The sequence below is a fragment of the Hemitrygon akajei genome, unplaced genomic scaffold, assembly GCF_048418815.1.
Source record: "Hemitrygon akajei unplaced genomic scaffold, sHemAka1.3 Scf000139, whole genome shotgun sequence".
NCBI classification, from domain to species: Eukaryota; Metazoa; Chordata; class Chondrichthyes; order Myliobatiformes; family Dasyatidae; genus Hemitrygon; species Hemitrygon akajei.
The window spans coordinates 1143441-1170859 of record NW_027332025.1 but is presented as its reverse complement, the minus strand read 5'-3'; the positions used below and the strand labels follow the sequence as shown (position 1 = coordinate 1170859).

Here is a 27419-nt window from a genome sequence, read left to right as displayed (position 1 = left end):
CATTCCCGGGAACGGCAGTGTTTTTTCGTTCTTTGTGAAAGCGGGACGGCGGTGAGATCGGGATCGGGAGGGGGTTCTCGCCCCCTTGGATGGGGAGCCGGAGGCGGATTATTCTCTGCGGGGCAGCAGCAACAATTTCCCTTCGGTGAGTATTGAAGTCGGTCCCGAGTGGGGAGGTCTGACGTTGGGTGGTGACTTAACTTTCCCGAACTCAAACAAGAGAAAATCTGCAGATGCTGGAAATGCGAGCAACGCGCACAAAATGCTGGAGGAACTCAGCAGACCGGGCAGAATCCAGGAAAAGAGTCCAGTCGACATTAGCGGCCGAAACCCTTCGGCAGGACTGGAGAATAAAAGGTGGGGGTGGGGAAGGGAGAGAGAAAGACAAGGTGATCGGTGAAACCTGAAGGGGGAGGGGATGAACTTTCCCGAACTGACGGCCTCGCCTCGCTTCCTTCACAGAATCTGCCGGGGTCGGTCCGGGTTGTGAGACCTTCACACCGAACCGTCTGAGATGAGCCGCCGCTCAGCCCCTGTTGTTCTGTTCCTATTAGAAGGATGAAGTAAAACATGTTTCTCTATTGTCACTGACAGAGAAATGTATAATTTGTGTTCTGTGTGTTATCTGAATGTACTTGCCTGTGTTGCTGCCACAAGTCAGTGTTTCTCTGTCCCTGTACCTTCCCGTACTTGTGCACTTGGCAATAAATTCAGCAGGACCTGAGAAATCTCAGTGAGATTTGATTAGTGATGATCATCTTGGCAACTCGGTAGGTCGAATGTATGAGACAGTACACTGTTAAATGCAAAACCCTGAACAGTGTCGATGATCAGAGGGATCTTAGACTCCAAGTTCATCGCTCCCTGAGAGAGACTGCACAGATTGATCGGGTGGTTAAGAAGGCAAATGGCGTGGTTGTCTTTATCAGTTGAAGCATTGAGTTCAAAAGTCGGGAAGTTGTGTTGCAGCTTTATAAAACTAATTCGACCACATCTAGAGTGTTTCATACAGTTCTGGTCGCTCCCATTCTCGGAAGGATATCGGGGCTTTGGAGTGGGCGCAGAAAAGGTTTACCAGGATATTGCCTGGATTAGAGGGCCTGAGCTTTAACGGGAGGTTGGACAAAATTGTGTCGTTTTCTCCGGAGCCGTGCCGGCTGGGGTGAGACTGGATAGACGTTTATAAGATTACCAGAGGATTAGAAGCAGTTTCTCAGAAAGGCAGCGTCCATTATCAAGGACCTCCAGCACCCAGGGCATGTGGTTTTCTCAATGTTACCAGCAGGTAAGGAGGAACAGAAGTCTGAAGGCTCACACTCAGTGATTCAGGAACAGTTTCTTCCCCTCTGCCATCCGATTGCTAAATGGATATTGAACCCTTGAACACTACCTCACATTTAAAATATATAGTATTTCTGTTTGTTGCACGATTTTTAATTTATTCACAGAAACATAGAAAACCTACAGCACAATACAAGCCCTTCGGCCCACAAAGTTGTGCCAACATGTCCCTACCTTAGGAATTACTATGGTTACCCATAGCCTTCTATTTTTCTAAGCTAGTATTTCTTTATTTTTCTCCAGTGTCTCCAGGTACCTATCCAAAAGACCATATTCTACCCTCCTCCACCACCGTTGCTGGTAGCCAATTCCACACACTCACCACTCTCTGAGTAAAAAAACTTATCCGTAACATTTCCTCTGCAACTACTCCCCAGCACCTTAAACCTGTGCTGTCTTTTCATAACCATTTCAGACCTGGGAAAAAGTCTCTGACCATCCACACGATCAATGCCTCTCATCATCTTATACACCTCTATCAGGTCACCTCTCATCCTCCGTTGCTCCAAGTAGAAAAGGCCGAGTTCACTCAAACTATTCTAATAAGGCATGCTCCCCAATCCAGGCAACATCTGTGTAAATATCCTCTGCACCATTTCTGTGGTTTCCACATGCTTCGTGTAGTGAGGCAACCAGAATTGTGCACATTGGGGTGTGACCAGCATCACATATAGCTGCAACATTACCTCTCGTCTCCTAAATTCAATCCTACGATTGATGAAGGTCAATATATCATATGCCTTCTTAACCACAGAGTCAACCTGCGTAGCAACTTTGAGTGTCCTATGGACTGGGACCCCAGGATCCCTCTGATCCTCCACACTGCCAAGAGTCTTACCATTAATGTTATATTCTGCCATCATGTTTGACCTAACAAAATGAGCCACTTCACACTTATCTTGGTTGAACTCCATCTGCCACTTTTCAGCCCAGTTTTGCATCCTATCAATGTCCCACTGAAACCTCTGACAGCCCTCCACACTATCCACAACTCCCCCAACCTTTGTGTCATCAGCAAACTTGCTAACCCATCCCTCCACTTCCTCATCCAGGTCATTTATCAAAATCACAAAGAGTAAGGGTACCAGATATACTGTAAATGATTTAGTTGTTTATTTTTATTATTTTATTTTGTTTTTTTCCCTTCTATAATATGTATTGCATTGAACTGCTGCTGCACAGTTTTCAAATGTCATGACACACACCGGTGATAATAAACCTGATTCTGATTCTGAGTGGACAGACAATCTATTTTTCCTGGGGGTTGAAATGTCTAATATATTTATGGTGAGAAGAGATGTAAGCAGCAAGTTTGTTTCTTTACACAGAACGGTGGGTAGCTGGAAAACTCTGCCTGGGGTGGGAGACACGACTGGTCACGTGATCCCGTTTGCCCCTCCCATTTAACAGCAGATGGGCAACAGCTGTGCATCTGTTTCTGAGGCCCTGCCCTCTGGATGATGTGACACTCACTTCGCGCATGTTCACTGTCTCCGGCCGAGCGGTGTTTTCTTTTCCGCTCATCTGTGGGATTGAGGGAAGGGTCCTCACCTCCTGGGTGGGGGAGCCAGGGGTCGGGATCACTGTCTGTGGGCCGAAGATATCGCGTTCCCATCGGTGAGTATTGAGACCGATCCCAAGCTGGGAGATCTGATGTTGGCCGTGAGCCCCGAACTGAGGACCAATTACTCATTTATTTTCTGATTATCTGGGCTGGTCAAAAATGTGTAGACTTCACTTAATCTGCATTGAACGATCCAAACCTGGAGCCCAGGCTGTCTATTTCTGCAGAGTTGAAATGGGAGACCCACCAACAGGTCACGTGAGGCTGTTTACTGTCGATCTGCCCTGCCCTTCACTTAGCGATGCAAGATGATGTGGTGTGTGCTCAGAGTCCCCGGGTGGGTCAGGATGCTTCCCCTATGTTGTGTTGGGGGATCTGACATTGGTCACTGAGTCTTGTTAACTTCCCCCAACTCACCTCGTTTCCTGAGGTTGCTCACATTTGTCCTTGAGCTTTCTGGCTGTTGTGTCTCCTCCTGGACTGGGGTGGGTGAGAAAGGAGAACGTCCCAGGTTGTGGAGATCTTTGATTTCACTGCCTGCTTTACCGAGGGACTGGGAAGTCTAGGGGGAGAGTCTTTTCTGTGATGTGTATGTGGCCGAGTGGTTAAGCAATCTGAAGGTCATGAGTTTGAGCCTCAGGCCAGGCAGTGCGTTGTATCCTTGAGCATGGCACCTAACCACACATTGCTCCTGCACGTTTATAGCCCAGATGGATCAAATCACCTAATCCTGTTCCTGTGTCTTATGTATTACCATGACAGAATGGTGGCTCCTTCTTATCCCATATTGTTTTGTGATGTGTGAGGGACAATAAAAGATTGTTCACTGAGATTATTATATTTGGCTTCAACGTTTAAATTTCAGTGAGTTTTGTTCTTAGTGACATTGAGCAGAAATGTTTGGTTCTCCTTTTCATTGTTAATGTGCTTCATTTTCTCTCTGGTTAATGTTAGACCTGCGGTGAGAGGTTTATTGGAAGAAAAACCCCAACTGCAAGCAAACCATGGCTAAAGATGTGGGAATAGCAACAAGTGAACTAGCCCGAGGACTGAGAGCATCAACTGGAGAGAACACCTCTGAATCAGCTGACTTGGAGTTCCCAGTGAGTCAGTGAGGAGGAAGTTTGGTGAGTCTCATTTACTCAAACACTGGTCCTTTATACATTACATACCTGTACAATAGAAGGTGGGAAATAGTTGGTGAGACTGAATGTGCCCAGAAGAAGCATTTATGCCTCTGTCAGACACAGTTGCAATCACACCAGTTCTGGTAATGTGCTTCCAGCAGCCCAGCCCTTTAAAATCACTCGCATTTTGTGGAAGTCAGATCTGGATAAAATGGTGGAAATCGGGCAGAATCTCAAGTTGCTGGAGATCTGCATTAAAAACTGAAAATGAAGTCATCGTGACAAAATGTTTTTAACCTGAATTGTAAAGATTGTTCCTCTCCCCACAGGTGTTCCTTACATGCTGAGCAGTTTGGTAATTCCAATTTCTTTTTATTACATTCACTCTGGATTGGTTTATGTTTCCTGAAATGTACCGGTTTTAATATGGACATGGAAATGGCTCACTCTGTGATAGAAGAACAGTAAAGTAACCACAACTTTCCCCTGCAAATTACCCTGGTACCAATTAGTTTGTTATTCCTAGAAATGTGTTCAGTACAGTTGCTGCGAACAAGGTTTACAAAAATAATCTCAGGACTGTTCGGCGTTATGTATGAGGAGCATTTGATGGCTCTGGACCTGTGCTCAATGGAGTTCAGAGGGACGGTGGGGGTGGTGGAGGGATGTATGGTTAAGTAAACCTACCAACTGCTGAAAAGCCTGGATACAGTGGACATGGAGAGGATGTTTCCATTAGACTGTGATCTGACAGCACAGTCTCGGAATAAAGAAGCTTCCCTTTAAAACTGAGAGGAGAAGAATTTTTTGGCCAGAAGATGTCTGATCTGTGGAATTTGTTGCCACAGAGGCTGGTTGAAGCTGCCATTTGGGTATATTTATGACAGCGATTAACATATTCCTGATTGCTGAGTAGCTCAGGGTTACAGGAGGAAGGCAGGAATATGGTGTTGGAATGAAAATCAGCTGTGGTTAAATGGTGGGGCAGACCAGATGGATCGAATCATCTAATTCTGTTCCTGACTGAATGATGGCTCCTCCTTATCCCGTATCATTTTGTGATGTGTGAATGACAATAAAAAAATGTTTACTGAGATCATTATATCAGCCTTCAACGTTTTGTTCTTAGTAACATTAACCAGAAATGTTTGGTTCTCCTTTTTATTGTTATTGTGCTTCATTATCTCTCTGGTTAAAGTTAGACCTGCGGTGAGAGGTTTATTGGAAGAAAAAGCCCAACTAGAAGCAAACCACGGCTGAAGACGAGGGAACAGCAACAAGTGAAACAGCCTGAGGACTGAAAGCATTAACTGGAGAGAACAGCTCTGCCTCAAGAGACTCGGAGATTCCATTTATTCAGTCAGGAGAAAGTTTGGTGAGTCTCATTTACTCAAACTCTGATCCTTTAGACATTACATACCTGTATACGGGAAGGTGGGATATAGTTGGAGCGACACTGAATGTGCCCAGAAGAACCATTTATGCCTCTGTCAGACCCAGTTGCAATCACTCCAGGTCTGGTAATGAGCTTCCAGCTTCCAGCCCTTTAAAACCACTCCTATTCTGTGGAAGTCGAATCTGGAGAGAGTCACTCAGAGACCGTATAAGTACAAATGCTTTGTTCCAAGCACCTGAGGCTTACTCAGTTGGTCACTCAGACAGACACAGTCGATGACTGTCCCCACCCAATCCACTAACTGACTAACAATTCCCCTTACACCACAGATATATCCATCCAGATACTCCCCACGCAACACAGGCTGGAGCCAAAGATATTTACTACATGACCCGCCCCTATAGACAAGTTACAGAACAGTCATAATGGCTTCCAGACACAGAACAGACTGAAGCTGTCCTATCTCTTCGCATGAGTGCACATGGAGATAAGCATCCTGAAACCCTAGCTAGCTACCCTCAAGAAGAAACATGGCTCAGCATAGCTTAGCACATCTGTTGATCATCAGCAGTTTCTTTCAGAAAAACAGGCTGCTATTGTTTAATGAAGTGTTAACCCTTTTACATACTTTATCATTCCATCTTTTAGATCATTACATGATCAACAAAGCAATAACTTTTTACAGAGAAAGCAACTGAGTACAGCTTTGACTTCTCAGTGGGTAATGACAGTGTACAACAGTAATTATAACAAAGATATGTACAACTATTAGGCCATAATGCAGTATCATGCCCCACATATTACCAAACAGGCCTTCAAGATCACCGTTTCGATCCTTCGGTGAACCCGTGTAAATCCTGCCCTACTTTCTTGATGCTGTCAATCTCCTTTGCAGTGTGCTCGAAGAGGGATGTAATGTTAGCAGATTCATCAGGGATATAGGTTCAACATTCTGTGTCAATAATAGCACAGGTTCCCCCTTTCTCAGCTAGGATAAAATCTAAAGCCATACAATTCTGTAGGACTGTTTGTCATATTGCAATAATTTCAGTGGATATTTCTGTTACTTGGGCCTGTGTTTCTGTCAGGGCCCCTGCAGTATTGTGGCCAGCTCCTCAAGTGCTGTATCCAAATTGATCATCTCTCATGAATTCCCGGCTACTCCATAGGAGAGAAAAGTAATCATCCAAAATCAATCAGTCTCAGTTGTTCCTCTCGGCTGCTGGGCACCTGCAAGTATGGCCAGGATGCATGTTTCCCAGGACAGGAAGTTCCATTTGGTGGGGGCCTGAGACACCTTTCCTCAAAACACTGACAGCCACAGTCATCTATGACTGGACCACAGGTCCTCATCTCACTTCCCCGGATGTTATTTGAGAAAGCCCAGGCTGAGAGTTCCTCACTCTGGTTGAGCGGGATTACTGAATTGGAACCATAGTTTTACCATGATGTGGAATTTCAGCACAAACCCAGCAGGCCCCTAGTTCTACCTATTTGGCATAGGTATGACAGAAAGACAGAAATGTGTTAACATGGGGGCCCCCGGATGCTGGGGTGAGCCCTCTCAAAGACATAAACATGAACACCACTAACAACCAATACATTCCCATTAGTCCGAGAGAGACCTTCTACACAGTTCCTTCAGTAACATGTTTGGCACCTAATTGATGTATCCACCGAGATTGCCCCTTCAGTTTCACACCCATGTGAGTGGTCGGCACACCTAATATGGTCCTCTCCACCGAGGTCCAAGATTCCCTCAATCCCAGTTGTTTGTCAGGAAAAAAATATCCCAGGTTCCATGGTGGGATAGTCACTCCTCTCTGTGGAATAGTTCTCTTCCTTGTAAGCCTGTCATACCTGTGAATGTATGCTTGGAAAATTTTGGTTAGTTAGCATATATATTTCCCCATGTCTTCCCCTCAGTTATGAATATCCAATTTTGCTGGTAGACTTTCTGGGAGCAATGGTACACAAGGTCTTAGTCCCCAGGGTGTCATCATGGGCCATCCATAAATGATTTCAGCTGGTGACAACCCTGTTTTCCCCTGTGGGGTAACCCTCATGTGGAACTGGGTGATGGTAGGACCTTCAACCGAGTCCAGTCTCCACTGTTAGTCTGGCCAGTTTACTGTTCAGAGTGCCATTGGCTCTCTCCACTGTGCCAGCGGCCCGTGGGTGGTGTACACAGTGGAATTGTTGCTGTATAGCTAGTTCTTTACGTACGCCTTTGTTTACCTTCATCACGAAGTGTGGGTCATTGTCAGAGCTCAGCATCTCTGGCAGGCCGTACCTGGGAATTATTTCCCGTAATAATACCTTCACAACAGTCATAACAGTATTATTGGTAGTTGGAACAGCTTCAATCCATCTACTAAACACATCTATAATATCTAAGCAGCATCTATAGCAATGTACTCTAGGTAATTCAATAAAATCAACGTAGACACAAAAAGGTCCACCTGGCAAGGGACTCGTACCCGGTGTGCAGGGTACAGGATACCAACTATTTCCTCCTTTCCCAGGTGTGTACAATTATGTATATAATCGACCAATATTGGTAAAAACTGTAGGAACACAAACCTTTCCCACTGGGTGATCCAAAAACCTAGGTTGGGGTCTTTCTGGCACCCCATCTGGGACCACAGTTTTCACTCCTCCTCAGAGGCGTCCCCCTGAGAAGAATAAAACTCGAGATAGCTGTACAGCGGTGAATAAGTTGTTTACAAAGGTGACATTACTAATGGGGTGGCCAGAGGAATTCTTGAATCCCCATGTTCCCAGAGAGCCCCGTAGTCATGTACAATTCCAAATGCATAACAGAGTCTGTATAAACGTTCCCACTTTAGTCTGTTGCTGGGATACAGGCACGAGTCAGAGCAAACAGCTCAGCCTTCTGGGCGGAGACAGCTGCTTCAAAAGAGGCCTGCTCAATTACTTCACTGTCCGTCACTATCGCATCGTTTTCCTGCTGGATCCACAAAAGAGCTTCCATCCTCATAAAACGTTGCCTCGGGATTGAGGGGATATTGCTAAATGGATGGGAGAGTCTGTCCTTCTTTCGTGGTGATCCAGACAGGGGGGCAGTTGGTGCGACAGAATTCTTGGGCTGAAATTACACAGAGATGGGGTACAACATCTTGGGATCGGTCAATATTAAAAGGTTGTCTTACCAGATATCCCGTCTTCACCTCAGACTCCTTCCCGTATTGGACTAGACCCGCGGCCAAGTCTTGCCAGTCTCCCTCGGTGCTGGAGGCTTGTTTCATTAGGGTGTAGGCCAGGAACCCTGGGCTCTTTGGCTTGAACCCAGTGCAAACCCTAATGGTGGTATGGGGAACTACCAGTTCTGTCTGTTGCCAAAGGAAATCTGGAAATTCGGCCAGTAATGCAATACCGTCTCTTCTTTTAACCTGTCTAATCACCGTGACTGGGAACTTCTGTCCCTCAAGAGGTGCATAATATTGGCTTTCCTCAGTGGCGCACCCTGTAGGGTCAAAGCACAGAGTCACATGAGGGTCGGCTGCTGGCAGAAGGAGTGGAGTCTAAATTAAGTGCCCTCCACTTGGGGGTCGGAAACTGGGGAAACTGCCGGTTGTTCACCTGTCAAGGGTGACTGCATTGTCTGTGCAAAGAATCTCGACTTCCAACAGACAGAGCAAGTCTCTCCCTGCTAGATTACACCCCCCCATCTGGTGGTGACTGTAAATGAAACCTCACACTGGCTCCCCTGGAATTCCACCTGCAGTGGCTGGATACGTGAATACGTACGTTCCGTGCCTTCGAACCCTGACAGAGTGATTATAATGTCTGATAGCTGGAATCCCTTTTCCAATACTATTTCCTGATCGATAGTGGTTGTGGTTGCCTCATATCAATCATAAATGGAACTGGATTTCCAGCAACTTGCAATATTACATTGGGCTCTTCCTGAGGGTTGGCACTCATGGTTGGAAGCATCTTCTTGTCAGTTTCTAAACGGGTTGTTGTCCCTACCTGTCCCGTGCTAGGTTTTTTCTCCCATTTCTGTTCCTCAGATATAGCCCGCTCGCGTCCTTCTTCCCGCTGAGCATATTCAGCTTTAATATTAGTTCCCTTCGGGGTTGATCGAGATTCGAAAGTTGGGTCCTAATGATATGTCAAAGCTCGTCACATTTGATTTCGGTCATTGTCAGACCAGTCCATATTATTTGTTTTAATCATGTTGGCTAACTTAGTTGGTAAGCATTGGAGCAGTAGGGCATTAAACTGGGGGGACAGATTTGCTTGGTCTCCTGCGAAGGTGCCGTACCAGGCCACAAATCACTCTCAATAGTCTGGTCCCGATTCCTCAGCCTTATGTTTGCATTCAGGTACTTTAGTGATGTTTACAGGTTGCTGGAGAGCCCTTTCCAAAGCTGGAATGATCTGGTCCATCTGTTCATTCTCATTATGTTTTCCCGCCTGTGACTGCTGATAGGTTTGGTATCTCAATTCTGCCTTCAATTTCCACCCCTCATCAGCTGAGAGAATCATGCAGCAGAGACCAAATAAATCTTGCGGAGTCACATTAAACATTTGTGTAGTACTGCGGACACACTGAGCAAACTGTGCTGGTTTTTCTTTTCTATCTGGGGCCTGATTCATGATCATTATCATTTCTTGAGGCTTCCAGGGAGCATACACAGGAATCACTGAGGGCTGTCCCTCCTCCTAGTCCTAGGGGGAGCGTTTGCTACTGCTGTTCAGGAGGATTTAAATTGAATGTGCAAATAGTTATTAATGAATATGATATAGTTGGGATCACAGAGACATGGCTCCAGAATGACCAAGGATGGGAGCTCAACATCCAGGGATATTCAATATTCAGGCGGGATAGACAGGAAAGAAAAGGAGGTGGGGTAGCGTTGCTGGTTAGAGAAGAGATTAACGCAATAGAAAGGAAGGACATTAGCCTGGAGGATGTGGAATCGATATGGGTAAAGCTGCGTAACACTAAGGGGCATAAAACGCTGGTGGGATTTGTGTACAGGCCACCTAACAGTAGTAGTGAAGTTGGGGATGGCATTAAACAGGAAATCAGAAATGCGTGCAAAAAAGAAGGAGCAGTTGTAATGTGTGACTTCAATCTACATATAGATTGGGTGAACCAAATTGGTAAGGTGCAGAGGAAGAGGATTTCTCAGAATGTGTGCGGGATGGTTTTCTGAACCAACATGTCGAGGAACCAACTAGAGAACAGGCCATTCTAGACTGAGTATTGAGCAATGAGGAAGGGTTAATTAGCAATCTTGTCATGTGAGGCCCTTTGTGTAAGAGAGCCCATAATATGGTGGAATACTTCATTAAAATGGAGAGTGACATAGTTAATTCAGAACCAAATGTTCTGAACTTAAAGAAGGGCAACTTTGAAGATATGAGATGTGAATTAGCTAAGACAGACTGGCAAATGATATTTAAAGGGTTGACAGTGGATAGAAACATAGAAAATAGGTGCAGGAGTAGGCCATTCGGCCATTTGAGCCTGCACCGCCATTCAGTATGATCATGGCTGATCATCCAACTCAGAACCCTGTACCTGCTTTCTCTCCATACCCCCAATCCCATTAGCCACAAGGGCCATATCCAAATATAGCCAATGAACTGGCTTCAACGGTTTCCTGTAGCAGAGAATTCCACAGATTCTCCACTCTCTGTATGAAGAAGTTTTTCCTCATCTCGGTCCGAAACGACTTCCCCTTTAACCTTAAACTGTGAACCCTCGTTCTGGACTTCTCCAACATCGGAAACAATCTTCCTGCATCTAGTCTGTCCAATCCTTTTAGAATTGTATACGTTTCAATAAGATCCCCCATCAATCTTCAAAATTCCAGTGAGTATAAGCCTAGTCGATCCAGTCTTTCTTCATATGAAAGTCCTGTCATCCCAGGAATCAATCTGGTGAACCTTCTTTGTACTCCCTCTATGGCAAGAATGACTTTCTTCAGATTAGGGGACCAAAACTGCACATAATACTCTAGGTGCGGTCTCACCATGGCCTTGTACAACTGCAGTAGAACCTCCCTGCTCCTGTACTCAAATCCTTTTGCTATGAATGCCAGCATACCTTTCACCTTTTTCACCACCTGCTGTACCTGCATGCCTCCCTTCAATGACTGGTGTACAATGACACCCAGGTCTCGTTGCACCTCCCCTTTTCCTAATCGGCCACCGTTCAGATAATAATCTGTTTTCCTGTTCTTGCAACCAAAATGGATAACCTCATATTTATCCACATTAAATTGCATCTGCCATGAATTTGCCCACTCACCCAACCTATCCAAGTCACCCTGCATCCTCATAGCTAACACCGTCGCCCAGCTTCGTGTCATCCGCAAACTTGGAGATGCTGCATTTAATTCCCTTGTCTAAATCATTTTTTTATATAACAAATAAAGCATTTATTAAACACTGAAAAACAAACTCCCAAAAGTAGACAAAACGCTAACGTAACCGGAAATCAGCTGTTGTGCGGCAGCATAAACAGTTCTTAAAGCAATAAAGCTTAAACAGTTCTTAAAACGATGTTGCAAAAACAGTTCTTCAAAGTAGTACTGCAAAAGTTCAAAATGCTTACAGTCCATTAAAGGAGAGACTTTTTAGACAATTTAAATTCTCTTTCACATCGTGTTGTTGTGGTACCCAGTCAAACTATACTTTTCCCGGAGAATTTACGAAGATGAAAATGAAACGGCTTAAAGGCACTGATCTTTCCTTTACAAAACTGTGCCCAATCCTCTCTGCTATATTTCGCAGGGACTAACATGGGGACAGCCAACGAATTCTTTCTGAATGAGGATCAAATAAGGTCGAACCTGTTTCACCGTCGAAGTCGACTTTTCTTGATCTTTTAGCTCCCGAACTCCGATCTTCAATCACCACTGATTTTTAAATGGCAGTATTATAAAGAAACTGCTGTCGACGACCTTTTAAACTTTAGGCATTAATTAAAACTCCACCTTTCAACCAAAAAACGAGATAACAATTCCTTCTCTATTGTCAAATAGTTTCTTTGATGCTTATTAAATTTCTTAGAAAAGTAAGCTACTGGATGATCAACCTCATCACCCTCATTACTTTGCATTAATACTGCTCCTGCAGCCTCATCACTAGCATCTACAGCTAATGAAAAAGGTTTTTTCAAAGTCAGGTGCCTTAAGCACAGGTTGTTGACATATCATAGTTTTCAATTTTTCAAATGCTTCTTTTTTAAAAATATTTATTTATTTATTAAATTTCAGAAAATTACAAAGAATAAATGTGATGATAAATAGTGAGAAAAATAATATTAACCCTCCCCCTCCCCCCTTAAACCTTATCTAAAGAGAGAAAAAAAAGAGAAAGTTTGCCTGGATATCGGAGGATCCCCACATGCTCCATGGAGTTCAAAATAATTTTAATATTTATTTTTACTTTCCCCAATTACTTTATAATTTTATCTTCAAAGGACCTATGTATTTAATCCTATCTTTTGTAGGTATGGGAGCCAAATTTTCAAAAATATATCATATTCATTTCTTAGATTGTATGTAATTTTTTCAAGTGGAATACAACTATGTATTTCATTAATTCAACAATCCATAGTTAAATATAAATCAGATTTCCAAGTAACTGCGATAACTTTTTTGGCTACTGCCAATGCAATTTTTATAAATTTTTTCTGATACTTATTCAATTTAAGTTTCGGTATTGTCCCTTCAATATCTCCTAATAAAAATAATACTGGACTATGTGGGAGTTGTACTCCAGTAATTTGTTCCAATAAAAGTCTTAGATTTATCCAAAATGGTTGAATTTTAAAACAAGACCAAGTAGAATGTAAAAAAATACCACTTTCTTGATTACATCGAAAACATTGGTCAGACATATTTGAATTTAACCTATTTATTTTCTGTGGTGTTATATAGATAGATAGATAGATAGATACTTTATTCATCCCCATGGGGAAATTCAACATTTTTTCCAATGTCCCATACACTTGTTGTAGCAAAAACTAATTACATACATACTTAACTCAGTAATAATATGATATGCATCTAAATCACTAACTCAAAAAGCATTAATAATAGCTTTAAAAAAAAAAAGTTCTTAAGTCCTGGCAGTTGAATTGTAAAGCCTAATGGCATTGGGGAGTATTGACCTCTTCATCCTGTCTGAGGAGCATTGCATCGATAGTAACCTGTCGCTGAAACTGCTTCTCTGTCTCTGGATGGTGCAATGTAGAGGATGTTCAGGGTTAATCTAAGTCGAACATTTATTGTATTTCTTATACTATCAGAACATAATCTTGACCAGTTTTTTCCATCAATTTTAACATTCAAATCAAATTCCCATTTTGTCTTGATTTATGAATTCCTGATTTAATTGTCTGTTTTTGAATCAAATTATACATGCAAAATGTAAATTTTTTAATTTTACCTTTTCGAATTAATATTTTTATTTCACTAGATTTTGGCATCAATGTTGTTTGACCCAGCTTTTCTCGTAAATAAGCCTTTAATTGAAAATAACAGAACAGAGTGTTATTTGATATTTTATATCTATTTTTTAATTGATCAAACAACATCAATATACCTCCTTCAAAACAATCACCTATATATTTAATCCACTTTTGGAACCAATTATGTAAAAGTTTATTATCTATTCTAAAAGGAATAAGCCTATTTTGAATTAAAGTTCTTTTTGCTAATAAAGATTTCTTTATCTCATCGTCCATAGTTACCTTATTCCATAAATAATCAAGTGTCTTAATATAGGAGATTCTTTTTTTCCGTATCCATTTAGATTCCCATTTACATATATAATCTTCTGGTATATTTTCTCCTATCTTATCTAATTCTATTCTAATCCATGCCGGTTTTTCTTCATCAAAAAAAGACGCAATAAATCTAAGTTGATTTGCTTTATAATAATTCTTAAAATTTGGAAGTTGTAACCCTCCTAAATCAAATTTACATGTCAATTTTTCCAATGATATTCTTGACATCTTTCCTTTCCAAAGAAATTTCCTTACATATTTATTCAGTTCTTGAAAAAACTTCTGAGGTAATTGTATTGGTAAAGTTTGAAATAAATATTGCAATCTAGGAAATATATTCATTTTTACAGCATTAACTGTACCTATTAATGTTATTGGTAACATCATCCATTTATCAAGATCCTCTTTTTTTTAATAATGGCAAATAATTTTGTTTATATAAATTTTTTACATCATTATCAACTCTAATACCTAAATATTTTATCCCGTTTATTGACCATCGAAATTGAGTTACTAATCAACATTGATTATAATTTCCTTTGGTAAGGGGTAAAATTTCACTCCTTTCAGATTTTCGGAGAAGGACTTCTGAGAATCGGAGCAAGAGTGAGGCGGAAGCCATTTTGAATTTTACCGGTTTTCATCTGAGTTGAGAGAGGCGGGACTGTGCAGGCGTGTGACGTCGGGCAGTGAAGTGCGGGAGATTTAAAAGGAACACAGCCAGATACAGTGGGCAGCGTCATTGCGGGCAGTGGAGTGAGCCGGGAGTAGAGTGGAGGCCTAAGGGCTTTGGCTCAACGGGCTTCGGCGGAACCGGGCGAGGCGAGGAAGACCGGAGCTGCAGAGCTCTCACAGCTAGTTGCTTGGTAAGTATTGGCAAGTAGTCCTGCTTCCTTTTACACTTATGACTTTAAAATTATTGTTAAATAGTGTAATAGTTAGCTGTATTGGGGCAAAGGGTTCTTGCATAACTAATACTAGTACATTAAATTAACTATATAGCATGGAGCAGGTGATGTGTTACTGCTGCGAGATGTGGGAACCGGTGGACCCCATTGAGGGACACGGCGACTACATTTGCAGCAAGTGTTTGTTGCTCGAGGAAATCCAGCTTCATATTGATGAGCTACAGTCCGAGCTTCAGACACTGCGACACATCAGGGAGGGGGAGAGTTACCTGGACTCTGTGTACCAGGAGATAGCCACACCTAATAGATTAACTAATATAGATTGCAGTCAAGCACAGGATGGTGTGGCTATGAGTGAGGCAAGTAGGGGAATCCAGGAGGTAGGGCTGGAAGAGATGCAGGCCTTGCTCTTGTCCAACAGATTCGAGGCTTTAACTCCCTGTGAGGGCAGGAGCGGGGACTGTGGGGAGGATGAGCAACCTGCCCATAGCACCATGGAGTGGGGGGCCATTCCAGAGGGGGGAGTCAATAGAAATGTTGTAGTAATAGGGGACAGTATCGTCAGGGGGATAGATAGGGTTCTCTGCAACCGAGAGCGAGAGTCCCGAAGGCTATGTTGCCTGCCTGGTGCCAGGGTTAAGGACATCTCTTCTGGGCTGGAGAGAAACTTGCAGTGGGAGGGGGAGGATCCAGTTGTCTTAATACACATCGGTACCAATGACATAGATAGGACAAGGAAGAAGGTTCTGTTACAGGAATATGAGCAGCTAGGGGTCAAATTAAAAAACAGAACCTCAGGGGTAATAATCTCTGGATTATTACCTGAGCCACGAGCAAATTTGGCTAAGTTAAATAAAATTAGGGAGTTAAACGCGTGGCTCAAAGACTGGTGTGGGAGAAGTGGGTTTTGCTTCTTGGGACACTGGCACCAGTACTGGGACAGGAGAGAACTGTTCCGGAGGGACGGGCTTCACCTGAACCGGGCTGGGATTAGTGTCCTGGTGAATCATAGAACTAGGGCTGCAGAGAGGTCTTTAAACTAACTAGTGGGGGGGAGGATTCTAGAGAGCAAATAATTAAAAAGACAATGGAGAAGGTAATAGATGTAGGTAAAAGTGAAGGAATAAAAAGACAGAGTGTGTCAGGAGGGGAAAGAATGTACGAAGATAAGCGTAAAGTTGTACAAAAGGAAAAGGTAGGAAATAAGTGTCAAACATATTTGAAAGTCCTTTATTTGAATGCACGTAGTATTAGGAATAAAATTGATGAGTTGACGGTACAAATAATTACGTATGGTTATGATATTGTGGCAATTACAGAAACATGGCTGCAGGGTGACCAGGACTGGGAATTAAACATACAATGGTATTCGACAATTAGGAGAGACAGGCAAGAATGAAAAGGAGGTGGGGTGGCTATGTTAATAAAGCAAGAAATCACTGCAATAAAGCGAAATGATATTGGCTCAAAGGATCAGGATAACGAAACAATTTGGGTAGAAATAAGAAATAGTAAAGGGAAAAGAGCAGTGGTGGGAGTAGTCTATAGGCCTCCAAACAGCTGTAACTCAGTTGGTCGGAGCATAAATCAGGAAATAGTTGGGGCTTGTAATAAGGGAACAGCTATAATTATGGGGGATTTTATCTTTCATATTGACTGGACTAATCAAGTGGGCCACAGCAGCCTTGAAGAAGAGTTTATTGAGTGTATTCGGGATGGGTTCCTTGAACAATACGTTACTGAGCCGACAAGGGGGCAAGCAGTCTTAGATCTGGTCCTGTGTAATGAGACAGGACTAATAAAAAAATGTCCTAGTAAAGGATCCTCTTGGAATGAGTGACCATAGCATGGTCGAATTCCATATTCAATTAGAGGATGAGAGGGTTGGATCTCAAACAAGCGTACTGAGCTTAAATAAAGGAGACAATGATGGTATGAGAGCGGAATTGCTTAAGATGGATTGGGAAAATAGATTAAAGGGTAGATCGGTACTTGATCAGTGGTGTATATTTAAGGAGTTATTTTACAACTATCAAGAAAAATATATTCCACTGAAGAAAAAAGTGTGTAAAAGAAAAAATAGTTATCCGTGGCTAAGTAAAGAAATAAAGCAAAGTATACAACTAAAAAGAAAGTTATATAAGGTGGCTAAAGTTTGCATATACGCTTCAGTTTGCATATAAGGAGAAGGTGGGAGTGGAGGATGCTATCACGTATTTGTTGCACAAATCTCTCTCTCACCTAGATGGGGTCAGTTGTGCTGTGAGGATTACATTCCTTGACTTCTCTAGTGCCTTTAACACCATCCAGCCCAAGATCTTAAAGCACAAACTAACGGAGATGGGAGTAGACTCTCACATGGTGGATTGGATAGTGGACTACTTGACAGAGAGACCTCAGTATGTGCGGTTGGGAGACTGTAGGTCTGACACGGTGGTCAGCAGCATAGGAGCGTGCTCTCTCCGGTCCTGTTCACCCTGTACACATCAGACTTCCAATACAACACGGAGTCCTGCCATGTGCAGAAGTTCGCTGATGACACGGCCATAGTGGGGTGTGTCAGGAATGGACAGGAGGAGGAGTATAGGAAACTGATACAGGACTTTGTGTTATGGTGCAACTCAAACTACCTGCGTCTCAATATCACCAAAACCAAGGAGATGGTGGTGGACTTTAGGAGATATAGGCCTCATATGGAGCCAGTGATCATTAATGGAGAATGTGTGGAGCAGGTTAAGACCTACAAGTATCTGGGAGTACAGTTAGACGAGAAGCTAGACTGGACTGCCAACTGGAGTGCCTTGTGCAGGAAGGCACAGAGTCGACTGTACTTCCTTAGAAGGTTGGCGTCATTCAATGTCTGTAGTGAGATGCTGAAGATGTTCTATAGGTCAGTTGTGGAGAGCACCCCCTTCTTTGTGGTGGCGTGTTGGGGAGGCAGCATTAAGAAGAGGGACGCCTCACGTCTTAATAAGCTGGTAAGGAGGGCGGGCTCTGTCGTGGGCAAAGTACTGGAGAGTATAACATCGGTAGCTGAGCGAAGGGCGCTGAGTAGGCTACGGCAATTATGGAAAACCCTGAACATCCTCTACATAGCACCATCCAGAGACAGAGAAGCAGTTTCAGCGACAGGTTGCTATCGATGCAATGCTCCTCAGACAGGATGAAGAGGTCAATACTCCCCAATGCCATTAGGCTTTACAATTCAACCGCCAGGAGTAAGATATGTTAAAGTGCCGGGGTTGATTGTATTTAATGTATTTAAGTAAACTACTTAAGAACTTTTCAAAAGCTATTATTAATGCTTTTTGAGAGAGTGATCTAGATGCATATCATATTTTTACTGAGTTAAGTATTGTATGTAATTAGTTTTGCTACAACAAGTGTATGGGACATTGGAAAAAAATGTTGAATTTCCCCATGGGGATGAATAAAATATCTATCTATCTATCTATCTATCTATCTATCTATCTATCTATTTATCTAATGCATCCACTATTTCTTGGGCTACTCTGGGATGCAGACTATTTGGCCCTGTGGATTTAATTGCCTTTAATCCCTTCAATTTACCTAACACCACTTCCCTACTAACATGTATTTACCTCAGTTCCTGCATCTCACTAGACCCTCGGTCCCTTACTATTTCCGGAGGATTATTTATGTCCTCCTTAAACAGAACCAAAGCAGTTATTCAATTTGTCTGCCATGTCTTTGATCAATTCACCTGTTTCTGACTGTAAAGGTCCTTATATTTGTCTTGACCAATCTTTTTCTATTCACATATCTGTAAAAGCTTTTACAGTCAGTTTTTATGTTCCCTGCCAGCTTTCTCTCATAATCTTTTTTCCCTTTCCTAATTAAGCCCTTTGAACTCCTCTGCTGGTCTCTGAATTTCTCCCAGTCCTCAGGTGTGCCGCTTTTTTTTGCTAATTTATATGTTTCTTCTTTGGACTTGATACTATCCATAATTTCCCTTGTCAGCCACGGGTGCACTACCTTCCCTGGTTTATTCTTTTGCCAAACTGGGATGAACAATTGTTGTAGTTCATCCATGTGATCTATAAGTGCTTGCCATTGCAAATCCACCGTCAACCCTTTAAGTATCATTTGCCAGTCTATCTTAGCTAATTCACATCTCATACCTTTAACGTTACCCTTCTTTAAGTTCAGAACCTTTGTTTCTGAATTAACTATGTCACTCTCCATCTTAATGAAGAATTCCACCATATTATGGTCACTCTTACCCAAGGGGCCTCGCACGACAAGATTGCTAACTAACCCTTCCTCATTGCTCAATACCCAATGTAGAATGGCCTGCTCTCTGGTTAGTTCCTCAACATTCCTATGCAATGGCAAGTATTTTAAGATTGCATGGATGAACTACAACAAGTGTTCACCCCAGTTTGGCAAAAGAATAAACCAGGAAAGGTAGTGCACCCGTGTCTGACAAGGGAAATTAGGGATAGTATCAAGTCCAAAGAAGAAACATACAAATTAGCCAGAATAAGTGGCACACCTGAGGACTGGGAGAAATTCAGAGTCCAGCAGAGGAGGACAATGGGATTAATTAGGAAAGGGAAAAAAGATTATGAGAGAAAGCTGGCAGGGAACATAAAAACTGACTGTAAAAGCTTTTATAGATAAGTGAAAAGAAAAAAATTGGTTAAGACAAATATAGGTCACTTACAGTTAGAAACAGGTGAATTGATCATAGGGAACAAGGACATGGCAGACCAATTAAATAACGACTGTCTTCACTAAGGAGGACATAAATAATCTTCCGGAAATAGTAGAGGACCGAGGGTCTAGTGAGATGGAGGAACTGAGGGTATTACATGTTAGTAGGGAAGTGGTGTTAGGTAAATTGAAGGGATGAAAGGCAGATAAATCCCCAGGGCCAGATGGTCTGCATCCCAGAGTAGCCCAAGAAATAGTGGATGCATTAGTGATAATTTTTCAAAACTCCTTAGATTCTGGATTAGTTCCTGAGGATTGGAGGGTGGCTAATGTAACCTCACTTTTTTTAAAAAGGAGGGAGTGAGAAACCGGGGAATTATAGACTGGTTAGCCTGACATCGGTGGTGGGGAAAATGCTAGAGTTGGTTGTGAAAGATGTGATAACAGCACATTTGGAAAGAGGTGAAATAATCGGACAACATCAGCATGGATTTGTGAAAGGAAAATCATGTCTGGCGAATCTTACAGAATCTTTTGAGGATGTAACTAGTAGAATGGATAGGGGAGAACAAGTGGATGTGGTATATTTGGATTTTCAAAAGGCTTTTGTCAAGGTCCCACACAGGAGATTAGTGTGCAAACTTAAAGCACACGGTATTGGGGATATGGTATTGATGTGGATAGAGAATTGGTTGGCAAACAGGAAGCAAAGAGTGGGAGTAAACAGGACCTTTTCAGATTGGCAGGCAGTCACCAGTGGGGTACCGCAAGGCTCAGTGCTGGGAACCCAGTTGTTTACAATATATATTAATGATTTAGACGAGGGAATTAAATGCAGCGTCTCCAAGTTTGCGGATGACACGAAGCTGGGCGGCAGTGTTAGCTGTGAGGAAGCTAAGAGGATGCAGGGTGACTTGGATATGTTAGGTGAGTAGGCAAATTCATGGCAGATGCAATTTAATGTGGATAAATGTAAGGTTATTCACTTTGGTTGCAAGAACAGGAAAACAGATTATTATTTGAATGGCCAATTAGGAAAAGGGGAGGTGCAACGAGACCTGGCTGTCATTGTATACCAGTCATTGAAAGTGGGCATGCAGGTACAGCAGGCAGTGAAAAAAGCAAATGGTATGTTGGCATTCGTAGCAAGAGGATTTGAGTACAGGAGCAGGGTGGTTCTACTGCTGTTGTACAAGGCCATGGTGAGGCCACAGCTGGCGTACTGTTTGCAGTTTTGGTTCCCTAATCTGAGGAAAGACATTCTTGCCATAGAGGGAGTACAAAGAAGGTTCAACAGATTAATTCCTGGGATGGCAGGACTTTCATATGAAGAAAGACTGGATCGACTAGGCTTATACTCGCTGGAATTTAGAAGATTGAGGGGGGATCTTATTGAAACGTATAAAATTCTAAAGGGATTGGACAGGCTAGATGCAGGAAGATTGTTTCCGATGTTGGGGGAGTCCAGAACGAGGGGTCACAGTTTAAGGATAAAGGCGAAGCCTTTTAGGACCAAGATGAGGAAAAACTTCTTCACACACAGAGTGGTGAACCTGTGGAATTCTCTGCCACAGGAAACAGTTGAGGCCGGTTCATTGGCTATATTTAAGAGGGAGTTAGATATGGCCCTTGTGGCTAAAGGGATCGGGGGTATGGAGAGAAAGCAGGTACAGGGTTCTGAGTTGGATGATCAGCCATGATCATACTGAATGGCGGTGCAGGCTTGAAGGGCCTAATGGCCTACTCCTGCACCTATTTTCTATGTTTCTATGTGTGGAAAATTAAAATCTCCCACAATCACAACATTGTGCTTACTACAAATATCTGCTATCTCCTTACAAATTTGCTCCTCCAATTCTCGCTCCCAATTAGGTGGTTTATAATACACCCCTATAAGTGTTACTATACCTTCCCCATTCCTCAATTCCACCCAAATAGGCTCCCTAAATGAGCCCTGTACTCTATCCTGTCAAAGCACCGCTGTAATATTTTCTCGGACAAGCATTGGAATACCTTCCCCTCTTGCCCTTCTGATTCTATCACACCAGAAGCAACGAAATCCAGGAATATTTAGTTGCCAATCACACCCCTCCTGCAACCATGTTTCACTAATAGATACAACATCATATTTCCAGTTATCAATCCATACTCTAAGCTCATCCACCTTTCTTACAATGCTCCTAGCATTAAAATAGATGCATTCAAGAAACTTTCCACCTCTTCCTCTCTGTTTATCCCTAAACAACTTTATTATCTCTTTTTTCCTTCTCCCCTACATCTTTGGTCTGCGTGCTCCTACATCAGGGAGGAAGTTCCAATCAGTTCTGTGTTAAATGTTTAACCATCACGGTGACTGAAGGCAGCTGCAGATTCATGAGGGACTGTTACTGTCAGATTCTGCAGTTCTTGCGGCTGCTGATCGCACCCAGGACTGAACCCTGGTCACTGAGCCTTGGAGGAGTCTGTTCTGCTGATGTTAGTCTTAAACTAGACTGGCATTTAATATTGTGGATCTGTGAACGATAAATCAGTTCTGTATCAAATCCCGTGTCTCAGGTACTTACTGTCTCTACCACACTCACAATGTACACTAGAAAGGCCACTCAGCCCATCTGGTTCCTGCCCATGTTTCTGTTCCATATCCGTATATCAAAATCTATCCCTGCCATTCCCCTCTCACTCTCCCGGAGATGACAGGTTGCAACTAGTCACCACTCCGTGGGATAGGAGATTTCCTGTGAATTTCATGGAAACATATAAATGCACAACACATTACAGATGCTTTGTCCCACTTTGCTGTGCGGCCCATGTATCTTACTCTAGAAGCTGCTTAGAATTACTCTACCACATAGCCACCTATTTTCCTAAGCTCCATGTACCTATCTGAGAGTCTCTCAAAAGACCCTACTGTATCCGCCTCTACCAACGTCGCTGGCAATTCATTCCACACACACACCACTCTTTGCTTAAAAAAGTTAGCTCTGACATCTCCTCTGTACCTACTTCCAAGCAGCTTAAACCTATTCCCCCTCGTGTTAGCCGTTTCAGCCCTGGGAAAAAGCCTCTGGCAATCCACACGACCAATGCCTCTCATCATCTTATACACCTGCATGATGTTCTGCAGGGTGAATAAGACGATGAGCTCACTGTGGTTTTGACGTTCTCTCTCTCTCTCTCTCTCTCTCTCTCTCTCTCTCTCTCTCTCTCTCTCTCTCTCTCTCTCTCTCTCTCTCTCTCTCTCTCTCTCTCTCTCTCTCGCTCTCTCTCTCCTCCCCCCCCCCCCTTGTTTTTGACGTGACAGCCCCGCCTCACTCAGGCACTTAAAGCGACACTCACAGTAAGCGAACCTGCGGTCTCGTAACACAATGCAACTCTAAAGTCTGACAGCAGACCAGCGAGTGAAACTTCGATGGTGCAGAATCAGAAACCAAAGTGTTGCCAGCCTGAGTCAGGGCTTTGGGGCTCCAGAGAGAGATGGGGTCCAGAGTTTACCAGGAGGAGGAGGAATCAGACCAGCAGGATGTGGCTACAAAAGAAAGGTCAGAAACATTTGTAAACTGGTTGACCGAAAAAAAGGTGGTTAATTTCACGCAGCAAATGTGGAGAGGAATAAAAAGACAATGTTTAGGCCGAGCCCCTTCTGCATGCCTAGCCTGTATACACTGCTTCTTAGTTGCTCTCTGAATTGCAGAGTTCCTCCAGCATTTTGTGTGTGTGCGTTTCTGTATTTCCAGCAACTGTAGAATCTCCTGTGTTTTATAACTGCATTTTACTTTGGCATTAGATACACGTTGATATTGAGTATATTGTTTATGGGAGCCGCTTTCTGCGTTAAAACAGCTGCAAATTTTTTCTATACACACTATAAAAAAAAATGAGGCATGGACATTGAACCGGTGCTTGCAGAAATGTTTAATGGCACCGTGATTACCCATAGGGCCATGCGTTAAGAATTTTGCTGTGCTGAAGTGCCGATGAAATGCGCCGGCGTCAGGCTGAGAACGTCCCCGAGTATCACGCATGCGCGCAGTACACAGAAGGCCTTGAAAATGTCGGCTGCAGGTAAGAACGATTTTATCTTAAACACTGAATTCACAACAATTCCTGTGAAATCTGGACACCGTGGCCAACAATCCCGGGACAGTCCTGCTCTCGTCCCTGTCTCTCAGCACCACGATCCGTACACGGGCCCTGGGGAGCTTCCGGCTGCAGAGTGAATGGGAACCGATGGATCTTTCAGACAGAGCTGAGCTCCAGCTATAATAAAGGCAAGGATTAGGAACTGAGAGAAAGGGAACAAAATCTTTTACATCACCAGTTGAGAAAATCACTTTTGTTCTACCTCCAATCACTAATAAGAGAAAATCTGAAGATGCTGGAAATCCAAGCAACACACTCACAAAATGCCGGCGAAATTCAGCATTAGTACTCTTTTCCATAGATGCTGCCCGGCCTGCTGAGTTCCTCCAGCATTTTGTGTCTGTTGCTTGTTCTACCTCCTCTTGTTCTGGACTTTTCTACCCATGAGAGCATGTTTTGTCCCATTCTCTCTGAGTACAATAATGATATCAAACACCTTTGCCCTGGGCAGCAAGTAGCTTTCACATTACACATGTGCCAGACTCCAGTGAGACAGACTACTGCCCTTCCCTTCATATTCATTGGCATTGCCATCACTGAGCTCACCACTGTCAGTCATTGGGGGAGGCTTCAGGGGAATACAGAAACTGGTGATACTTGTGTGTATTCTGGTGTTGCAAAAGTTGCTGGGGAATTTGCAAGTGGGAAGAAGTGAAGTGATATTTGGAAATCTGACTTTTTAAAGCATAACTTAGCAAGTAAACCACATATGGACAATATGCAAAAACTTTGGTAAGAAAATCCTTCATTACTCATTACAGGCCTGCTACATAGGTTGTGTGAGTGTGCAGATGAACTGGATCGAACCCAGAGGAGATCAAAGTTCCTATTGACAGTGATTTGCTAGCTGTGAAAATGAATACCTCTCTATAAAAAAATCACTGTGCACATCTTGTCACTGGGTAAAAAAAATGCACAGTGCAAGACTTATGTACACACTGGTTATTACAAATTAGAGGGGGTATTGGAGGGAAGATGGGGAGACCTGTAGTGACCCTGATGCCCTCACTTACAAGATTTGCATCCAGCTGCAGCTTGTAACCCTGCACTTTAAGGAGTTGGAACTTGAAACACATATGGGGATTGATGGTCATTTCAGATACCAGCACTCTGCCCAGTCAGGAGATGATTTCTCTTCCAACTTCGGTTTAACCTCAATGTAACAGTGTGATACCAAATCAAACCTTGGCAACTCAAGTAATCTCATCTGAAATGTTGTCCTACATCCATTGATGGATTTTGTAAATCTTTTACAGGTTAAAAATGAGAAGGAATTCGTCTCCAGGAATCTCAAACACGGCACGCCAGTTTTGTTCTCTCTGTCTGGATATTTAAGAAGTGGAGCGAGGGATTCAATCGACCATCCTTCCTGCTCAGACTGTGGGGAGGGATTCACTTGGTCATTTGAACAACTAGCAAGCCCGGCATTTTACACAGGAGAAAGGCCGTTCACCTGCTCAGACAGTGGGAATGGATTCACTCGGTCATTTCAACTGAAGGTACATCAGCAAGATCACACTGGGCAACGCCATTCATCTGTTCTGTGTGTGAGAAAGGATTCAGTCTGTCTTCCCACCTGTGGACACACCAGTCAGATCACACTACACTGGGCAGAGGCTGGTCATCTGCTGAATTTCGGGGAAGCGATTCTCTCGGTCATCTGACCTAATGGCACACCAACGTGTTCACACCAGGGGGCAGCCATTCACCTGCACAGTCTGCGGGAAGGGATTCACTCAGTCATCCACCCTACTGGAACATCAGCAAGTTCACACTGGGGAGAGGCCATTCACCTGCTCAGTCTGTGGGAAGAGATTCACTCAGTCATCCACCCTACAGATTCATCAGCGAGTTCACACTGAGGAGAAGCCGTTCACCTGCTCAGTCTGTGGGAAGGGATTCACCCGGTCATCCAACCTACTGAGTCATCAGCGAGTTCACAGTGAGGAGATGCCGTTCACCTGCTCAGAATGTGGGAAGGGATTCACTCAGTCATCCAACCTACTGGTACATCAGCGAGTTCACACTGGGGAGAAGCCATTCACATGCTCAGAATGTGGGAAGGGATTCATACTGTCATCCCACCTACAGAGTCATCAGCGAGTTCACACTGGGGAGAAGCCGTTCACCTGCTCAGAATGTGGGAAGGGATTCACTCAGTCATCCAGCCTACTGGTACATCAGCGAGTTCACACTGGGGAGAGGCCATTCACCTGCTCAGACTGTGGGAAGGGCTTCACTCAGTCATCCAACCTACTGGTACATCAGCAAGTTCACACTGGGGAGAAGCCATTCACCTGCTCAGTCTGTGGGAAGGGATTCATACTGTCATCCCACCTACAGAGACACCAGCGAGTTCACACTGGGGAGAGGCCATTCACCTGCTCAGTCTGTGGGAAGGGATTCACTCAGTCATCCAACCTACAGAATCATCAGCGAGTTCACACTGGGGAGAGGCCGTTCACCTGCTTAGACTGTGGGATAGGATTCACTCAGTCATCACAACTACTGGCACACCAGTCAGTTCACAGTGGGGACTGGCCGTTGTTATGAATCCCTGGGTTTCGTTTGCTGTGGACTGTCATTTTAAGACAGAGAGAGAGATTAAGAAGGTGAATCAGTCTGACTTGCAGCTTGTTTACATCGCTCGCAGCTTGTTTAGTTTTAACTGAGGACACAGACACTCAGAGTCAGACGGAGATGAAGGAGGAAAAATGGAAGGATTGAAACCGGGGAACTAGTGGCCAAGGGTCACTGTTTGGAACTTTCCTTTGCCCACAAGTGTGGGTTAATTATCGATTCACCGTACATCGAATGTGTGGTTGTCACTTTGTTTGAACAATAGGGGTGGATCTGATTTGGTGTATCCTGTGGAGACCCCTTATGTGTTAACCCTTGCCTGGCTGTGGTGTGGTAGTTCACTTGAAGACGATACGTCACTTTCGGTGAGAATTTGTATGTGGATTTGGAACAATGATGGATAAAATCTACAGCGACTGTTCTCTCGTTTTACCACCGTAGAACCTGTGGAATTCTACATATTTGCATGCTCTTGCCATTTACCCTGGATTACAAATCTCTCTCTCATCACCTATTCTGCGGTTGAACTGAACTTTCATACTTTACCATCTCAAGACTCCAAGCCTTGTTTCCCCCGAGCTCAATAGTTTGGGAGTTACATTTACACACATTTATAAACTTAACACTGTTAACTTCTGTTTATCTTGTTTAAGTTGCAAGATTACAAGTAGATTCTAATAAAGATAGATTTAACATCAAAACCAGACTCCAGGTGTAGTCTATTGCTGCTGGTTTGTTTCTAAAGCATTATGGTTCGTAAAAAATTTGGGGCGTGCGTCAGGGATATGAACAAATTTGGGGGCTATTGATCGATGAATTATCGATTTGATTGGGGAAATCCCTTTTGATTTATTTGTGTGTGGAAATCAGCAGCAATGGACATTTATAAATTTCTGGAAGTGCCAACCCC

General features: G+C 43.4%; 1 protein-coding gene across 10 annotated transcripts; it reads left to right on the top strand.

Moving 5' to 3' along the window:
• On the top strand, positions 1-27210 carry LOC140723832 (uncharacterized). 10 transcript variants are annotated; one of them, XM_073038390.1, is made up of 7 exons: positions 1-145; positions 3860-4032; positions 5235-5407; positions 14775-15070; positions 20609-20716; positions 23727-23851; positions 25186-27210. In XM_073038390.1, the coding sequence occupies exon 7, from the start codon at positions 25598-25600 to the stop codon at positions 26480-26482; it is 885 nt and encodes a 294-aa protein (XP_072894491.1). In that variant the 5' UTR covers positions 1-145; positions 3860-4032; positions 5235-5407; positions 14775-15070; positions 20609-20716; positions 23727-23851; positions 25186-25597; the 3' UTR covers positions 26483-27210. The 10 variants fall into 10 exon arrangements, 7 of the variants coding, with proteins under 7 accessions (XP_072894491.1, XP_072894485.1, XP_072894492.1 ...); XM_073038384.1 differs by having other exon boundaries at positions 5231-5407; XR_012097977.1 differs by lacking the exons at positions 23727-23851; positions 25186-27210 and adding an exon at positions 23091-23396 and having other exon boundaries at positions 5231-5407.
• Positions 27211-27419: the final 209 nt, after the last annotated feature.

Bases quoted from the DNA above. Each gene is read 5' to 3' on its own strand.
- LOC140723832 (XM_073038391.1), top strand. From the start codon at position 25,598: ATGGCACACCAACGTGTTCACACCAGGGGGCAGCCATTCACCTGCACA.